At 43.7% G+C, this 14,597-nt stretch overlaps 1 protein-coding gene across 2 annotated transcripts in view; it reads left to right on the top strand.

Annotated features, from left to right (window-relative positions):
• LOC149435357 (ovostatin-like) overlaps nt 1–14,597 on the top strand; it is a 172,235-nt gene that overhangs the window by 74,985 nt on the left and 82,653 nt on the right. Inside the window, exons 17-20 of one of the 2 annotated variants that reach the window (XM_089662735.1) lie at nt 812–979; nt 7,215–7,341; nt 9,646–9,669; nt 11,903–11,978. In XM_089662735.1, the coding sequence (XP_089518861.1) occupies nt 812–979; nt 7,215–7,341; nt 9,646–9,669; nt 11,903–11,978 (395 nt within the window). The remainder of the gene's footprint in view (nt 1–811; nt 980–7,214; nt 7,342–9,645; nt 9,670–11,902; nt 11,979–14,597) is intronic. The other variant, XM_089662736.1, reaches the window with a different exon arrangement.

The following is a 14,597-nucleotide window of genomic DNA, read 5'->3' as shown; positions in this document are numbered from 1 at the left end:
GCCCCAACATTGGAGTCAGTGGAAGAAATAGTGTCCCAATATTGGCATCAGTAAGAGGAATAGTGTACCAACATTGGTGTCAGTGGAAGGAATGGTGCCCCAACATTGGTATTCATGAAATAAATATTTCCCCAACATTGGCATCAGTAGAAGGAATGATGCTCCAACATTGGTATCAGTGGAAGGAATGACCCATCAATGGTATAGGTGGGAGGAAAAGTGCCCCATCTTTAGTGTTAGTGGGAGTAATCATGTTAAAGTTTATATCAGTGGGAGGATTATGCCCCAATGTTGGTGTTAGTGGTAGAAGTGATGCCTCATTTTTCGTGTCAGTGGGAGGAGTAGTGCCTCATATCAAAGGGAGGAATGGTGGCCTAAGGGCCGGACAAGGTAAGCAAAGGGAAACATCCGGCTTGCCACAGTTTGGAGACTATTGGATTAGACCCTCTGTCATTTTGCAAAATAATTTGAGTGCAAACAAGGAGTATTGCAAGATATAGGCCACTAACATGCACAAGATGGCATGGACCAAAGAAGCCTAATGTATAGTGGAGAACAAAATATGGTAGAGCAAACAATGAACGCTATACTCCAGTCTTGAAAGGCAAAGCCAGAAAGGGATGGACCAGTGGTGGTTTATTTGATTTTTGTAATCATAGCCAAAATGTTTTGAAGCTATACTATATTTTCTTCATCAGGGCTTTTTTTAGGTTTAACTCAAGTCTTTTTACATGGAAGGGTGGGGGCTTGGAAATAGCAGGACCTTGTATGTATGCAGTTCATGCAACCTGGACTTGTGCTTACTTTACAGGTATACAATCAAGTGTATTCTTATTTGTTTCGTTTATATTACCAAGCCGTTAATTATGAGGACCCGGCACCCGCATGTATCAATGGTGATACAGAACAATTCTGTGATGGGGTGTACGTAAAGAAAACCAGCTCCAGAACAGATAGGGAAGCCTATCAAGACTTTGTGGTAAGTTTTATAGGCTTTATGGCAGTAACAAAGCTTGGCATCCTGACAAATTTATCAAAGTCCCCCTTGTTTCTCCAGACATCATAGATTACTTTTCAGGTGGATGGCAATTGTGTAGTGGACCGGAGGAGGGTGGAGCGGTGGCTTAAAGTTTTTGAGGCTGGAGACCAACTTCTGTGTCCAAAGAAGCCCAATGCAAAGCAGGTCAATGCAGCTTCTGAACTTTCATCCACACTACTCCACAGGGGCATAACTACAGATGACAGGGCCTCAAAGCAAAATTTTACGTTGCACCTGGTGACCTTCCTGCTGTCATTGATCTTCACGTGTCCAAATCAAAGACATGTAGCGTTATTAACATAGTCTGTGGCTTATGGTTGTGCCACAGCCCCTTTCACTGGAATAGGATGCGTTAGATGGTGGTACTGACTGCCAAAAGTGACATGAGGTATAACTATTCTCGTGGCCAAGAAGCATAATATCGCAGCCTCAGCATATGTACAGACCCAGAAACGAGTTGTGTAGCGAGCACTTACTGTAATGAAAATTTGGTACAAGCCGCTAGAACACCAAAAAAGGTAACCAACATAACTTTCCAAGACAATATATAGACAAAAAGGTGCAGCGCTAATAATGAAAAGGTGAAATGTCAACATACACTCAGTTTCAAGAGTAAAAAGATGAGGACATTAGATCATATATTCATCTCAAAAATAAATTTGATGTTCAGTTTAGTGTCCACAAACATAAAAGGATTTGATGTGCAAATTCTGCCGGGTCTCCTTTGCCAATCAGAGTAAATGATCCAAAAGTGAGCAGGAAATAAATTAAATGCGCACTCACCAGAAGTGCGTTTAAAATACGCATGAAAGAAGTTTCCTCTCTCATCAGGTACATCTAGGTTCTCCGCACTCAGGTAAAGCTGCGCTCCCTGGTCCTCACTGGTCATCCATCATCATGAAATTTATGGATGTCTGGTTCTGCGCAAACGATTTTTAATCCTCTCTGGTCTGTGATCCTGCAGCTCTGTGTAAGGGAGCGCTAGTCAAGCGCTCCCTTACACAGAGCTGCAGGATCACAGACCAGAGAGGATTAAAAATCATTTGCGCAGAACCAGACATCCATAATATTGATGTCATACCATGGGTATATTAATTTCATGATGATGTACTCATCTAATATCAAGTTTAAGGAGGGACCCCAGAGGTGTATGAGTGTCTGAGGAACCAGGGAACCTGACCAGGATGGATGACCAGTGAGGACCAGGTAGCGCAGCTTTACCTGAGTGCGGAGAACCTAGATGTACCTGATGAGAGAGGAAACTTCTTTCATGCGTATTTTAAACGCACTTCTGGTGAGTGCGCATTTAATTTATTTCCTGCTCACTTTTGGATCATTTACTCTGATTGCCAAAGGAGACCTGGCAGAATTTGCACATCACATCCTTTTATATGTTTGTGGACACTAAACATGAACATCAAATTTATTTTTGAGATGAATATATGATCTAATGTCCTCATCTTTTTACTCTTGAAACTGAGTGTATGTTGACATTTCACCTTTTCATTAATAGCGCTGCACCTTTTTGTCTATGTACAGACCCAAATGGTCACCATTGCAGCTTCAAGTAGGGAACAAGGGACGATATGAACGCAACTCAACCCCATGGTACCTGTATGAATGAGCCATTAGGGTTTACTTTAAGTTGGCCAAGCATATGAAGACTGGGCTGTCTGTCCTAACGCAAGATGCCCTGCATTTTATTTTAAACTTCTAAAAGTGAATGTCCTACCTAGGGGCATACCCCAAGGTGCCTGTTTTTAAAAAGGTATCCTCTGAGCCCATTACTGATTTAATTTCACTTGAGTTTATGGCAGGAGCTTACCCACAAAGATAGACACAAAGTACGGCAAAGGTCAGGCCACCCAAAAGTGACAACTCAGTGTTTGGTAAGGATAGTTAAACTTGGCTGCTATCTCATGGAAAATGTATTGGTGAGATCTGTGCACTGGTTACCCCCAGTGTGAACGCTTGCTGTGCCCATTATGAAGCATTAGCACCATCCCTGCTGGATATTTGTTTTACTTTTATGTTATGAGGCATGTACCAGAAGGAGCTGTAGCACACAAAGGTGGAAATACCGAAAACTCTGAGATGGACTAGAACAGAGGGAGAAATTATGGCACGGAGATCTCACTATTAAAGCATCTATAAGGCAGCTGTTGACTCGGTCCATCATGTTCCAGCTATCACGGCAGTAACACTTTAGGATGGATTGACCCTCTGAGGCTGGCCATACACTATATTTATTTATTTCAGGTACTTATATAGCGCTGTCAATGTACGCAGCATTTTACATATATATTGTACATTCACATCAGTCCCTAACCCTCAAGGGGCGTACAATGTAAGGTCCCTAACTCACATTCATACATACACATATTAGGGCCAGTTTAGACAGGATCCAATTAACATACCAGCATGTCTTTGGAGTGTGGGAGGAAACTGGAGCACCTGGAGGAAACCCACGCAAGCACAGGGAGAACATGCAAAGTCCATGCAGGAGGCGCCATGGTCGGGAACCCATAACCAGCAGCGGACTGACCATTTGGAAACTCGGGCACTGCCCGAGGGCCCAGGGTCAGTAGGGGGCCCCATGAGATGCCCCCGGTACCTTTTTCATAGGCTTTTTTGAGTTTGGGCAAGGACACAGGGGCCCCATGATCCCCTATTGCCCGGGGGCCCCATGAGTTGTCAGTCCGCCCCTGCCCATAACCCATTTACTGCAAGGCAGACGTGCTAACCACTGAGCCACTGTGCCACCCAGTATACAATTTTATGTCCAATTTCTGCCTAATTTCCTTTAGATTTACCTTCAACTATGTAGTGCAAGAGCCTAATTGGATATAATTGAAAAGTGTTGTTTAGGTTTGACCTCATATTATATGGTTTTTAGTAAATCTAAAGCAAAATCCTCAAGAAAATTGTATAATGTATGGCGAGTTTAACTCTCTACATAGACTCTTGGTTGTTACAGCAGCCAGATACGTATGTACACCTCATAAGCCAACTGTCAGCTTTCAGAGTGAAGTGATCCAGTGACTATACATTTGCTGGATCACTTCACATGAACCCTCCTTGAAAAGGCACCCCACCCCAGACTCTACTGTCCCACCATGTGATAAGAATCAAAGAAACACCCACAGTACTGTTGAATGAAGTCTGTTCACAGAGCTCAGTAACTCAAGCTTTAATTTACACACACAAGAGAATATGTCATAGCAATAGTCTCCTCCCAGTCATTCAAAGAAATCTAAATTTTTTTTGTCCTTCTCCTTGTTTTACTACGTTGCACGACAACACACACACATGCACATGACAGGGGCGCCTATGTATGAAAACGTCAATTGCACTACATATTTTACACAGTAGTGAGAGCAGTTATTCTAGAGCCCTTATTCACAGTTAACTCGAAAAACTGATGACCTTTAACCGTTTCAATACCGGGCAATTTTACACCTTCCTGCCCAAGCCATTTTTCAGGTTTCAGCGCTCTCACACTTTGAATGACAATTGCGCGGTCATACAACATTGTACCCAAACTAAAATTTTTATCAATTTCTTCACACAACTAGAGCTTTCTTTTGGTGGTATTTAATCATCGCTGGGGTTTTTATTTTTTACTAAATTAACAAAAAAAGACCAAGAATTTTTGAAAAAAAAATTTTTTTCCTTTTTTTCTTTGTTTCTGTTATAAAAGTTTACAAATAAATAATTGTTCTTCATAAATTTAGGCCGAGATGTATTCTGCTACATGTCTTTGGTGAAAATAACCCAAATTAGGATGTATTATTTAGTTTGTAGGAAAGTTATAGAGTTCACAAACTATGGTATAGATCTGAATATTGATCAATCCTGAAGTAGTGACAGCCAATCTAATTTCTTGAGGTCCAAGAATGTCAGAACAGTACAGATATCCCCCAAATGTCAGGACGGTACAGATATCCCCCAAATGTCAGGACAGTACAGAGATCCCCCAAATGTCAGGACAGTACAGATATCCCCCCAAATGTCAGAACAGTACAGATATCCCCCAAATGTCAGAACAGTACAGATATCCCCCAAATGTCAGAACAGGACAGATATCCCCCAAATGTCAGAACAGTACAGATATCCCCCAAATGTCAGGACAGATATCCCCCAAATGTCAGAACAGTACAGATATCCCCCAAATGACAGGGCAGTACAGATATCCCCCAAATGTCAGGAAAGTACAGATATCCCCCAAATGTCAGAACAGTACAGATATCCCCCAAATGTCAGGACAGTACAGATATCCCCCAAATGTCAGGAAAGTACAGATATCCCCCAAATGTTAGGACAGTACAGATATCCCCCAAATGTCAGAACAGTACAGATACCCCCCAAATGTCAGAACAGGACAGATATCCCCCAAATGTCAGGACAGGACAGATATCCCCCAAATGTCAGGACAGTACAGATATCCCCCAAATGTCAGGACAGTACAGATATCCCCCCAAATGTCAGGACAGTACAGATATCCCCCCAAATGTCAGGACAGTACAGATATCCCCCAAATGTCAGAACGGTACAGATATCCCGCAAATGTCAGAACAGTACAGATATCCCCCAAATGTCAGAACAGTACAGATATCCCCCAAATGTCAGAACAGTACAGATATCCCCCAAATGTCAGGACAGTACAGATATCCCCCAAATGTCAGGACAGTACAGATATCCCCCCAAATGTCAGAACAGTACAGATATCCTCCAAATGACCCCTTTTTTGCAGAGTAGACAGTCCGACGTACTTCATAAGAGGAATGGCGAGTTTTTTGAAGTTGTATTTTTTTTGTCATAATTTTTCGTAAAATGAAAAAATTAAAAAAATTATTTTCATTATTTTTATTTTTACATACTGTCACCAGTGCAGTACAGCGTCATCATATAACTGGCATGGCGGTGATCAGGGACACTGACTGGTGACAGTATGAAAAAAAATATATATTTTTTTATATTTTTTTTTTATTATTTTTAATTTTTTATTACTTTTTTTTTAAGATTTTTTTTCATATTTTACTATGACCATAGTAACATTGTACTACCTTGGGGAAGTGATCAGTATTTTTTTTTCTACACAATTTGCTTATAGCAAAGAATTACTTTGCTATAAGCAAGCATTTACCTGACTTAATGACATCGATTCATTCAGGTTTTTTTTTTTTTTTTTGTGCTTAGCTGTGATTTGGCCACAGCTAATCACATGACATGTGCATGTGACCTGCTGTGACCATTCACAGCTAGGCACTAGTATACAATGGATGGCATGAATGAAGCCATCCATTGTATACAACTGTCATGTGACCTGCTGTGATTGGTCACAGCAGGTCACATGGTACCGGCAACGGGGGCCGGTACTCAGATCTGTCATCGGCCGTGTCCGAGATACACGGCCGGTGACAGATCGCACTGCTGCACGGCTCTGCAGAAGCGCAATCTGCGCATGTGCGGGAGCACGCCAAATGGCATATACCCCGGAAATCTACAGCACTTTTGCGGCAGCCAAACGGCTATAAGCCGGGCGGCAAATGGTTAAAGGCTTCACAGGCACATACAATTTTAGGGCAGGACATGTTGGGTATCTATGTACTTGGTACAAACTCATCTTTTATAATATGCCAAAACTTAGATAATAGAATCAGGGGTGGACTGACAACTCATGGGGCCCCTGGGCAATAGGAGATCATGGGGCCCCTGTGTCCTCGCCCACACTCAAACCACACCCAAAAAAGCCTATGAAAGGTACCAGGGGCATCTCATGGGGCCCCCTACTGACCCAGGGCCCTCGGGCAGTACCCGAGTTCCCAAATGGTCAGTCCGCCCCTGAATAGAATGTATTTGTGTGCTCTAAAATGTGCTTTATTTTTTACTGAAAATATGCGCTTGATAAACAATTGAGCGAATATCGCGTGACATAAAAAAATGAAACTACCCTCAATGTATTCCCCAGGGTCTCTACATTCAGGAATTATATATGTTTGCAGGTTTTATCTAAACTTCAGGCCTAAAATGTGCATGCATTTCAACATGTGGAAAAAAATGCAAAACTGGCAGTGAACGATTTATACCATTCCCAAACGCCAACAAAATGTGATTGTAGTTTGCCCTGCAGTTTATAACTGAAACAAAATTTAAACTGATGTTGTCTCTCCAGGAAGTCAGTATTCAGTTGTTTACAAATCTTGATTCGAGAAGACCCAGAATCTGTGGTTTGGAGAATGAATTTGAATTTGAAATGTCATCATTTCCTCAACGGTTGGAATCATTGGCCCTTGCTGACGGTAAATACATTTGAATCCTGTTCTGGTATGAAATGAATGCCCTTATTCAACCCCCCCTTCCCCCTGCTAACCCCCCCACAACACACTTTTTACCCCCCCCCATGCTAACTAATACCTGGGTTAAAAAATAAATAAATAAAAAAGCCCCTGTTGTTTGACTAAGTCTGCAGTCACTGGGTCCTCAGTCTTCTGTATTCTTCACTGCAGAAGGAGAGGATTCTTCTTCTTCTGCTGTTCCTCTGGTTGCTACTGATTGGATGACTTTGGCACTCCCCATTGGTTGTCCAGCAGTAGAGTCCTCTCTGGCTCCAGAAGACTGCAGTGGCAGGATGGCCAATCAAAACTGGCTTTAGAGTAAATGTTAACCAGCTGAAAAACCCATTGGATCTTCAGTAATGAGATCTCGACCATAGAGTCTCTAACTCCATCCATTCTTTTGGATTGACCGTTCTCAATACAGAACAGACGTTTGCGCTTTGTTACGGTTTGTTTTTCAGACAAAAATGGCATATTTGGACGCATATGACTCTCCGAATGGACATAATAATGAATGGCAAGGAATCTAAAAAAAACAAAAAAAATCTGTAACAAAATTAATCTATTCACGCTGGCCGAATGCAAATGTGCGGCCTCCCGGCGTGTGGGCCTAGATGCCGAGTGGCCGCACATTTGCGTTCTAATAAAAAAGGACATATTTGCTGAGAGCGCGAACCCACGCTGTTTTTTGCTTTTAACCTCATCACGCTGGCCGTACGCAAATGTGCGGCATCCCGGCGTCTGGCCCTTGATGCCGAGCGCCCACACATTTGCGTGCAATTAACAAAAACATATGTGCTGAGAGTGCGCACTCTACCAGGGGCGGACTGACAACTCATGGGGCCCCCGGGCAATAGGGGATCATGGGGCCCCTGTGTCCTTGCCCACACAAAAAAGCCCATAAAAAAGGTACCAGGGGCATTTCATGGGGCCCCCTACCAGGGGCGGACTGACAACTCATGGGGCCCCCAGGCAATAGGGGATCATGGGGCCCCTGTGTCCTTGCCCAAACTCAGAAAAGCCTATGAAAAAGGTACCAGAGGCATCTCATGGGGCCCCCTACTGACCCCGGGCCCTCGGGCAGTGCGTCTGCCCCTGAACGCTACGCGATCCCAGCACACATGTCCGGTACTCACAGAAAGGTCCAGATCTCCTCTTTCGATCGGGACCTTTCCCGATCATGTGACCAGGGGCAGACTGACCATTTGGAAACTCGGTCACTGCCCGAGGGCCCGGGTCAGTAGGGGGCCCCATGAGATGCCCCTGGTACCTTTTTCATAGGCTTTTTTGAGTTTGGGCAAGGACACAGGGGCCCCATGATCCCCTATTGCCCGGGGGCCACATGAGTTGTCAGTCCACCCCTGCATGTGACCGTAATGACGGCACGTCACGGCGGTCACATGACCCTAAACCCCACCCCGCCTCCCGGCTTCTGGAACTCTTAAAGGGCCAGGAGGTGCCAGCGTGAAGGGGTTAACAAATGCATTTCATTCGGATGACATCACATGATGCAATAGTAGTTCAGGCCCATGGGGAAATTAATTCAATTGTCAAAAACGTTCAATAATTTGGATAACTAATGGATCCAAATTTTGTTTCATTCGTTAATTCGGATGCACATGACGCCAGTCGATATTGCCCAATCAGCTCATGCCATTTCTCTTAGTGGGTTGGACTAGTGTTCAAAAAATATAAAATATTTACGATTTGAATCCATCTGATTTGATATTATAATGAATATAAAGCAATCTTCTGGAAAAACTGCACAATTTTTTCGAATTCACCCACACAAAATATACGAAATGAATGCCAAAGATTCAAAATGAATTCCGAAAACGAATCTGTTCAATGTAACAAATATGACAAAATACAATTCTTTAATGAATGAATGCACCCGAAACAAACAAACAATTCCAGCGGGTACATGACTAATACAGAGAGAATAAAACAGTAAGAGTGACACTGTATGGATGAAGTGATTTATCTCCTGGAGACTCTCCAAGGTAGAAGTCAATGGGGTTGATAGACTGTTCAGATTGCAAGGGAAGTTGTCCCAGAGCTTGGTGAATGAGGTTAAGCTCTGCTGACCTCCATCATCCATTCATGTGCAAGTAAAAATGCTGTTATTTTTTTTCCTTGCCTCCACATTCACTAAGCTCTGGGTAAAAAGTGAGAAGCCCATTTGACTAATAACTCAATCCTATTGTGTTCATCATGCCACCAACCTTCACCTATTGCGAATTCTAACATTTTTACTTCTTTCCTCAGGACCTAATTTTCGTTTGGGCGGAGGTAAGTACAGTGTATTGCACATTGAAATCAATATTTAAATAGATAATAAAAGAATAATTTCCAGGTGTGAATGTTTTTACATAGTTAAATTGGTCCACATTGGACCAATGTAGCTATGGATACACTGTACCCATGGGATCCTTCAAGGAGTTGGAAATCTTTGACGTAGACATTGCTACTCCATTGAACTCCAGTAGCTTCCAGTGCCCTACTGAACACATGAGGTCGGCATGGGTGTCATTCAGGGAACACTTTGCATTTTCTCAATGTACGCAAAGCATTCTGTATGGACAAGATGTAGAGTGTGACAGCCCCACCTCTCCATCTCAGCCAATCAGAGAACACTTTACATTAATTGAGAAATGCATACATCCTCTGAATGGCACCTCTGCTCAGTAGTTGGCCCAGCTACCTGGCATTGGCAGTGACCACCAGCCACTGGAAGCTAGCAGAAATCACTGGAGTATCTGTGTCTGTAACAGTGATTTCCAGCTTTTAGAGGGATCCCACAGGTATGGTATATACATAGTTACGTTGGTCCAAGCTGGAGCAACGTAACTATGGAAAAATATCTATACCTGGAATTCATCAAGGATATTCTATCTAAAATGAGTCATTGACATTTAAGCCACCCCACCCCCCCAACATGTTAGCTACAGCCAAAATATTATTTATTTGTTTTTGAGTTTTAGGTCTCATTCACACTCATGCATTTTGCAGCTTGAAGCTCCAACATCCAAAATCTCATGTATGTCAATGTTACTAGCACTCAGGCATCTGTGGCTTGACACCAAACACTACATGAGTTACTATTGAGGCAGATTTGGGCGTTTTTAGCCCTATGGATTTCAATAGGAATGCCTGAAAATGCAAGAATCAAGAATTTTCATGCATCTTTTGAGGTGTTTTTTAGGAGTATTTTTTTGGCCTGTAAGAACTGAACTTCTTTTCCTAGTGCTTTCCATTGGCTAAATCAAAAATATGCCTGAAAATACCCCCAAAGAAAAATCGCTTTGCTCGGGTGTTGCAGATTAATGGTAGAATGAGGGGGGATTAGGAAGATTAGCTCTTCTGTCAGGACTGAAATGTCTGTGTTCTGGTTGAGGGCATTCTTCTTCTGCCTGGACTAGAAGTAAGGGTGAGTCTCCTTGCTGAGGACACAGACGACAATAACATGCAGAAGTTATACCTAACTCTACAACAAGATGTGTTCATATTTCCAACTACTTCATGGTTTGTTGGGTTTCCCACCATTGACACAGAAGTGGGGAGAAATCTTTCAAAGACAAAGATAGCAATTGGCAGTTGACAGAAGTCCTAACACTTCTTCACTCTACAGAAAAACTATTTTGGATGGAGTTGTGCTTTAACATGTAAAAGTTCAAAGTTGACAGAGGTCCTAACACTTCTTCACTCTATGGAAAAACTACTTTGGATGGAGTTCTGTTTTAGCATGTAAACCCCAATTCTAGCGCCATGTTACATTATGCTATCGCTCTGCTGTAACACGCATTACGTGTGACCCAAACTAAATTGACAAATACTGCTCAAGGTCCCACTGGGTCCTCTTATGTAGCAACCGCTTGGGGTGCAGACATGGACAGAGCTCATCCCAGCTCTAGATCTCTAATGAAAAAAGGGAAAAGTCCTGGAAGTCACACATCTCTACAAAACCCCATAAGAAGATGTATGACATTTTCAGCCTGGGCTCCAAGCAGGAAACACCCACCCACTACCTGCATTGGTGCTATGTATTGCCATTTTTATTGATGGCACCCCAACGCACCCTGAAAACAGATGCGCTTTGCAGCACACCACAACACGGTAATGCACTGCCTTGCTTTGCAGTGCACAGTGTGTAGGTGGTTGTACTTTGTCTTCTAATGTGAGCCCTTCAATTGGTTGTTAAGCTCTGGAATGCAAAATGAACACAGCAGATCCTTCTATAGTGTGTAGTTGCCTCAATCCAAACAACCTAGTGTAATTTCTGTCTGCTCTCTTCTTCATCCGCCATCTGAATGGGTCACTTATCCTGACACAGGATAAGTGACCCACATAAGTGAGCCACAGAATCCCAAAGAACCCCCCCCCCCCCAAGCACCATGCAAAAAAAGTACCGCTTTGAGCACAGAAATATGGACATAATCTGACCGCTAGGGAGGTTAAAGCAGGTTTAACCTCAGACATTAATAAATGTTCAGTAAATGCTAGTGTGCCTTTTTATCTATTACAGGGGCTGTGGCAAAAAGCTTTAACACCCTTCGTAGTGACTTTAGGGACGCCTTTGGAGCTGGCACAGCCATTGTTGGGTAAGTCTTCACCCCGTGCAGAAAACAAATCTAGTCTATGTAATTCAGGGCTTTCCTAACACCTTAAAAAAGAACTCAACTCAAAGCCCCTTCGTCTGTGTAGACAAAGAATCCTTGCACCAGGCCCTGAGTGCATAACAAAGCAACGACCCTATTGGGTCGTGACGTCAGACGCTGTAGCCGGAAGGAGCAGCGCGGCCATTTTTGTATTACTCACAACAGTGAACGGACATGAGCGAGGATGGACGGTATATTTTGAGATGTAAGTGTACTAAATAAAAGTGTTATTACCTTTACTCCACTGAGTCTGCTCCTATCTCCCCGCGAGGAACGGGGACCGGGGTTTCTATGACCTATGGCTGTATGAGGGAAAAGGAATCCCATTGCTTACTCCTGAGAGGAAGATGCACCTCCTAGGAAGTTTACTTTGTGGCATAAAGGAATCCCAAATGTCTTCTGATCTACAGCAAGAGGGTAATTGCAATTGTATCCCCTAAACAGAGTGTGGCACTATTTTGGCACTATTGTCACGAATACTGTGGCACGGATCACACTGTGTGGTTTATTTTTTCACGATTGCAGTGGTGTTTCACTAGACCACTATTGATTTGGCGGTTTCACTTTTGATTATATTTAATTTAATTTTTGATTATGAGTATCACTAGTGTGATTGCATGACATCACTTATATTATTCTGTATTAAGGATAATGCACTATATTGTATTTTGTTTTTTTTGAGGTGTTATGGATTGAGCGGGAAGATTTTGGACACTTTTTGGAAAATTGCTTCATTTTATTTTTGTTTTGGTCTTTGACTTTGGACTGTGGACTGAGGTGTGGACAATTTTTTTTGAGAATTTTTTGAGAGTGGTGGGGGATTGTGGGAGAGGGTTTTGTATGGATTGTTGAAAAAGTTCATGTTATTTGCACTTTCAAGGATATAGTGAATGCAGGGTCCGGGGAGAGCGGATATAGTGAATGCGGGGTCCGGGGAGAGCGGATATAGTGAATGCAGGGTCCAGGGAGAGCGGATATAGTGAATGCAGGGTCCGGGGAGACCAGATATAGTGAACGCAGGGTCCGGGGAGAGCGGATATAGTGAATGCAGGGTCCGGGGAGAGCGGATATAGTGAATGCAGGGTCCAGGGAGAGCGGATATAGTGAATGCAGGGTCCAGGGAGACCGGATATAGTGAATGTAGGGTCCGGGGAGAGTGAATATAGTGAATGCAGAGTCTGTGGAGAGCGGATATAGTGAATGCAGGGTCTAGGGAGACCAGATATAGAGAATGCGGGGGTGGGGGAGACCAGATATAGAGAATGCAGGGGCTGGGGAGACCAGATATAGAGAATGCAGGGTCTGGGGAGACCAGATATAGAGAATGCAGGGTCCGGGGAGAGCGGATATAGTGAATGCAGGGTCCGGGGAGACCAGATATAGTGAATCCAGGGTCCGGGGAGACCGGATATAGTGAATGCAGGGTCCGGGGAGACCGGATATAGTGAATGCAGGGTCCGGGGAGAGCGGATATAGTGAATGCAGGGTCCGGGGAGAGCGGATATAGTGAATGCAGGGTCCGGGGAGAGCGGATATAGTGAATGCAGGGTCCGGGGAGAGCGGATATAGTGAATGCAGGGTCCGGGGAGAGCGGATATAGTGAATGCAGGGTCCGGGGAGAGCGGATATAGTGAATGCAGGGTCCGGGGAGAGCGGATATAGTGAATGCAGGGTCCGGGGAGAGCGGATATAGTGAATGCAGGGTCTGGGGAGAGCGGATATAGTGAATGCAGGGTCCTAGGTTTAGTAACACTTAAAAAAAAAATGAATGCTGCCACCACACCAAAGAACTGGTAAGCTGCAATGTATTACGTTTTTGTTTCGGGGACTTTGACTTTAAAAACACTTTTTTTTGTTTACTTTAAGACTTTACATCAAAGTGTAGCTTTTCAGGTTGGTAGTGGCTCATTAAAGAGACCCTGTCACCTCCTCATGCAGCAGTGGGAAAAGAAAAAAAAATTGTACTCATCCTGCTCTGTTTACAGACCCTGGATCAGCGCAACTAAAACTGACACTTCCAGGACTGTCAGATTTCATAAGCAGGCAACCATGGGTTTCAGGAAAGAGAATTGTTTCTTCCTCAATCAACACATTCAGTGTTCATGACAGAACAGGGGCGGACTGACCATTTGGAAACTCTGGCACTGCACAAGGGCCCGGGATCAGTAGGGGACCCCATGAGTTGCCCCTGGTACCTTTTTCATAGGCTTTTTTGAGTTTGGCCCTGTAGACCCCACTCCTCATGACCATCCAAAAACAACCAACAAGTACTAGGTAAGGAGCTCTCCTGAAGAGAAAACCCGCCAAGGTAGGGGAGGAAGGAACGTAAAGCAAGCCATAGATCATGTGATTTTCTTTCCTTCCACCACTGAGTTGATGGGGGGGGGGACCCTCCCGCAGTGTTATAGGAAGCCTTCTCGGCCGGCAGAACACAATGATCACTGCTAGTGGTTATAGCCTCCAGTAGTAATTATGTGGGAGACTTGTGGTGCCACTCAAGGCTCAGTACAGACAAAAGTCACCCTGCTAGCAGAGAAAGAAGAGGGGAGCAGCATCCCAGGT

Source organism: Staurois parvus, unplaced genomic scaffold (assembly GCF_062004578.1).
Source record: "Staurois parvus isolate SC_StPar_1 unplaced genomic scaffold, SC_StPar_1.0 ptg001530l, whole genome shotgun sequence".
Classification (NCBI taxonomy): domain Eukaryota; kingdom Metazoa; phylum Chordata; class Amphibia; order Anura; family Ranidae; genus Staurois; species Staurois parvus.
Note: the sequence above shows the minus strand (reverse complement) of the source record. Positions and strands in the feature narration are given on the sequence as shown.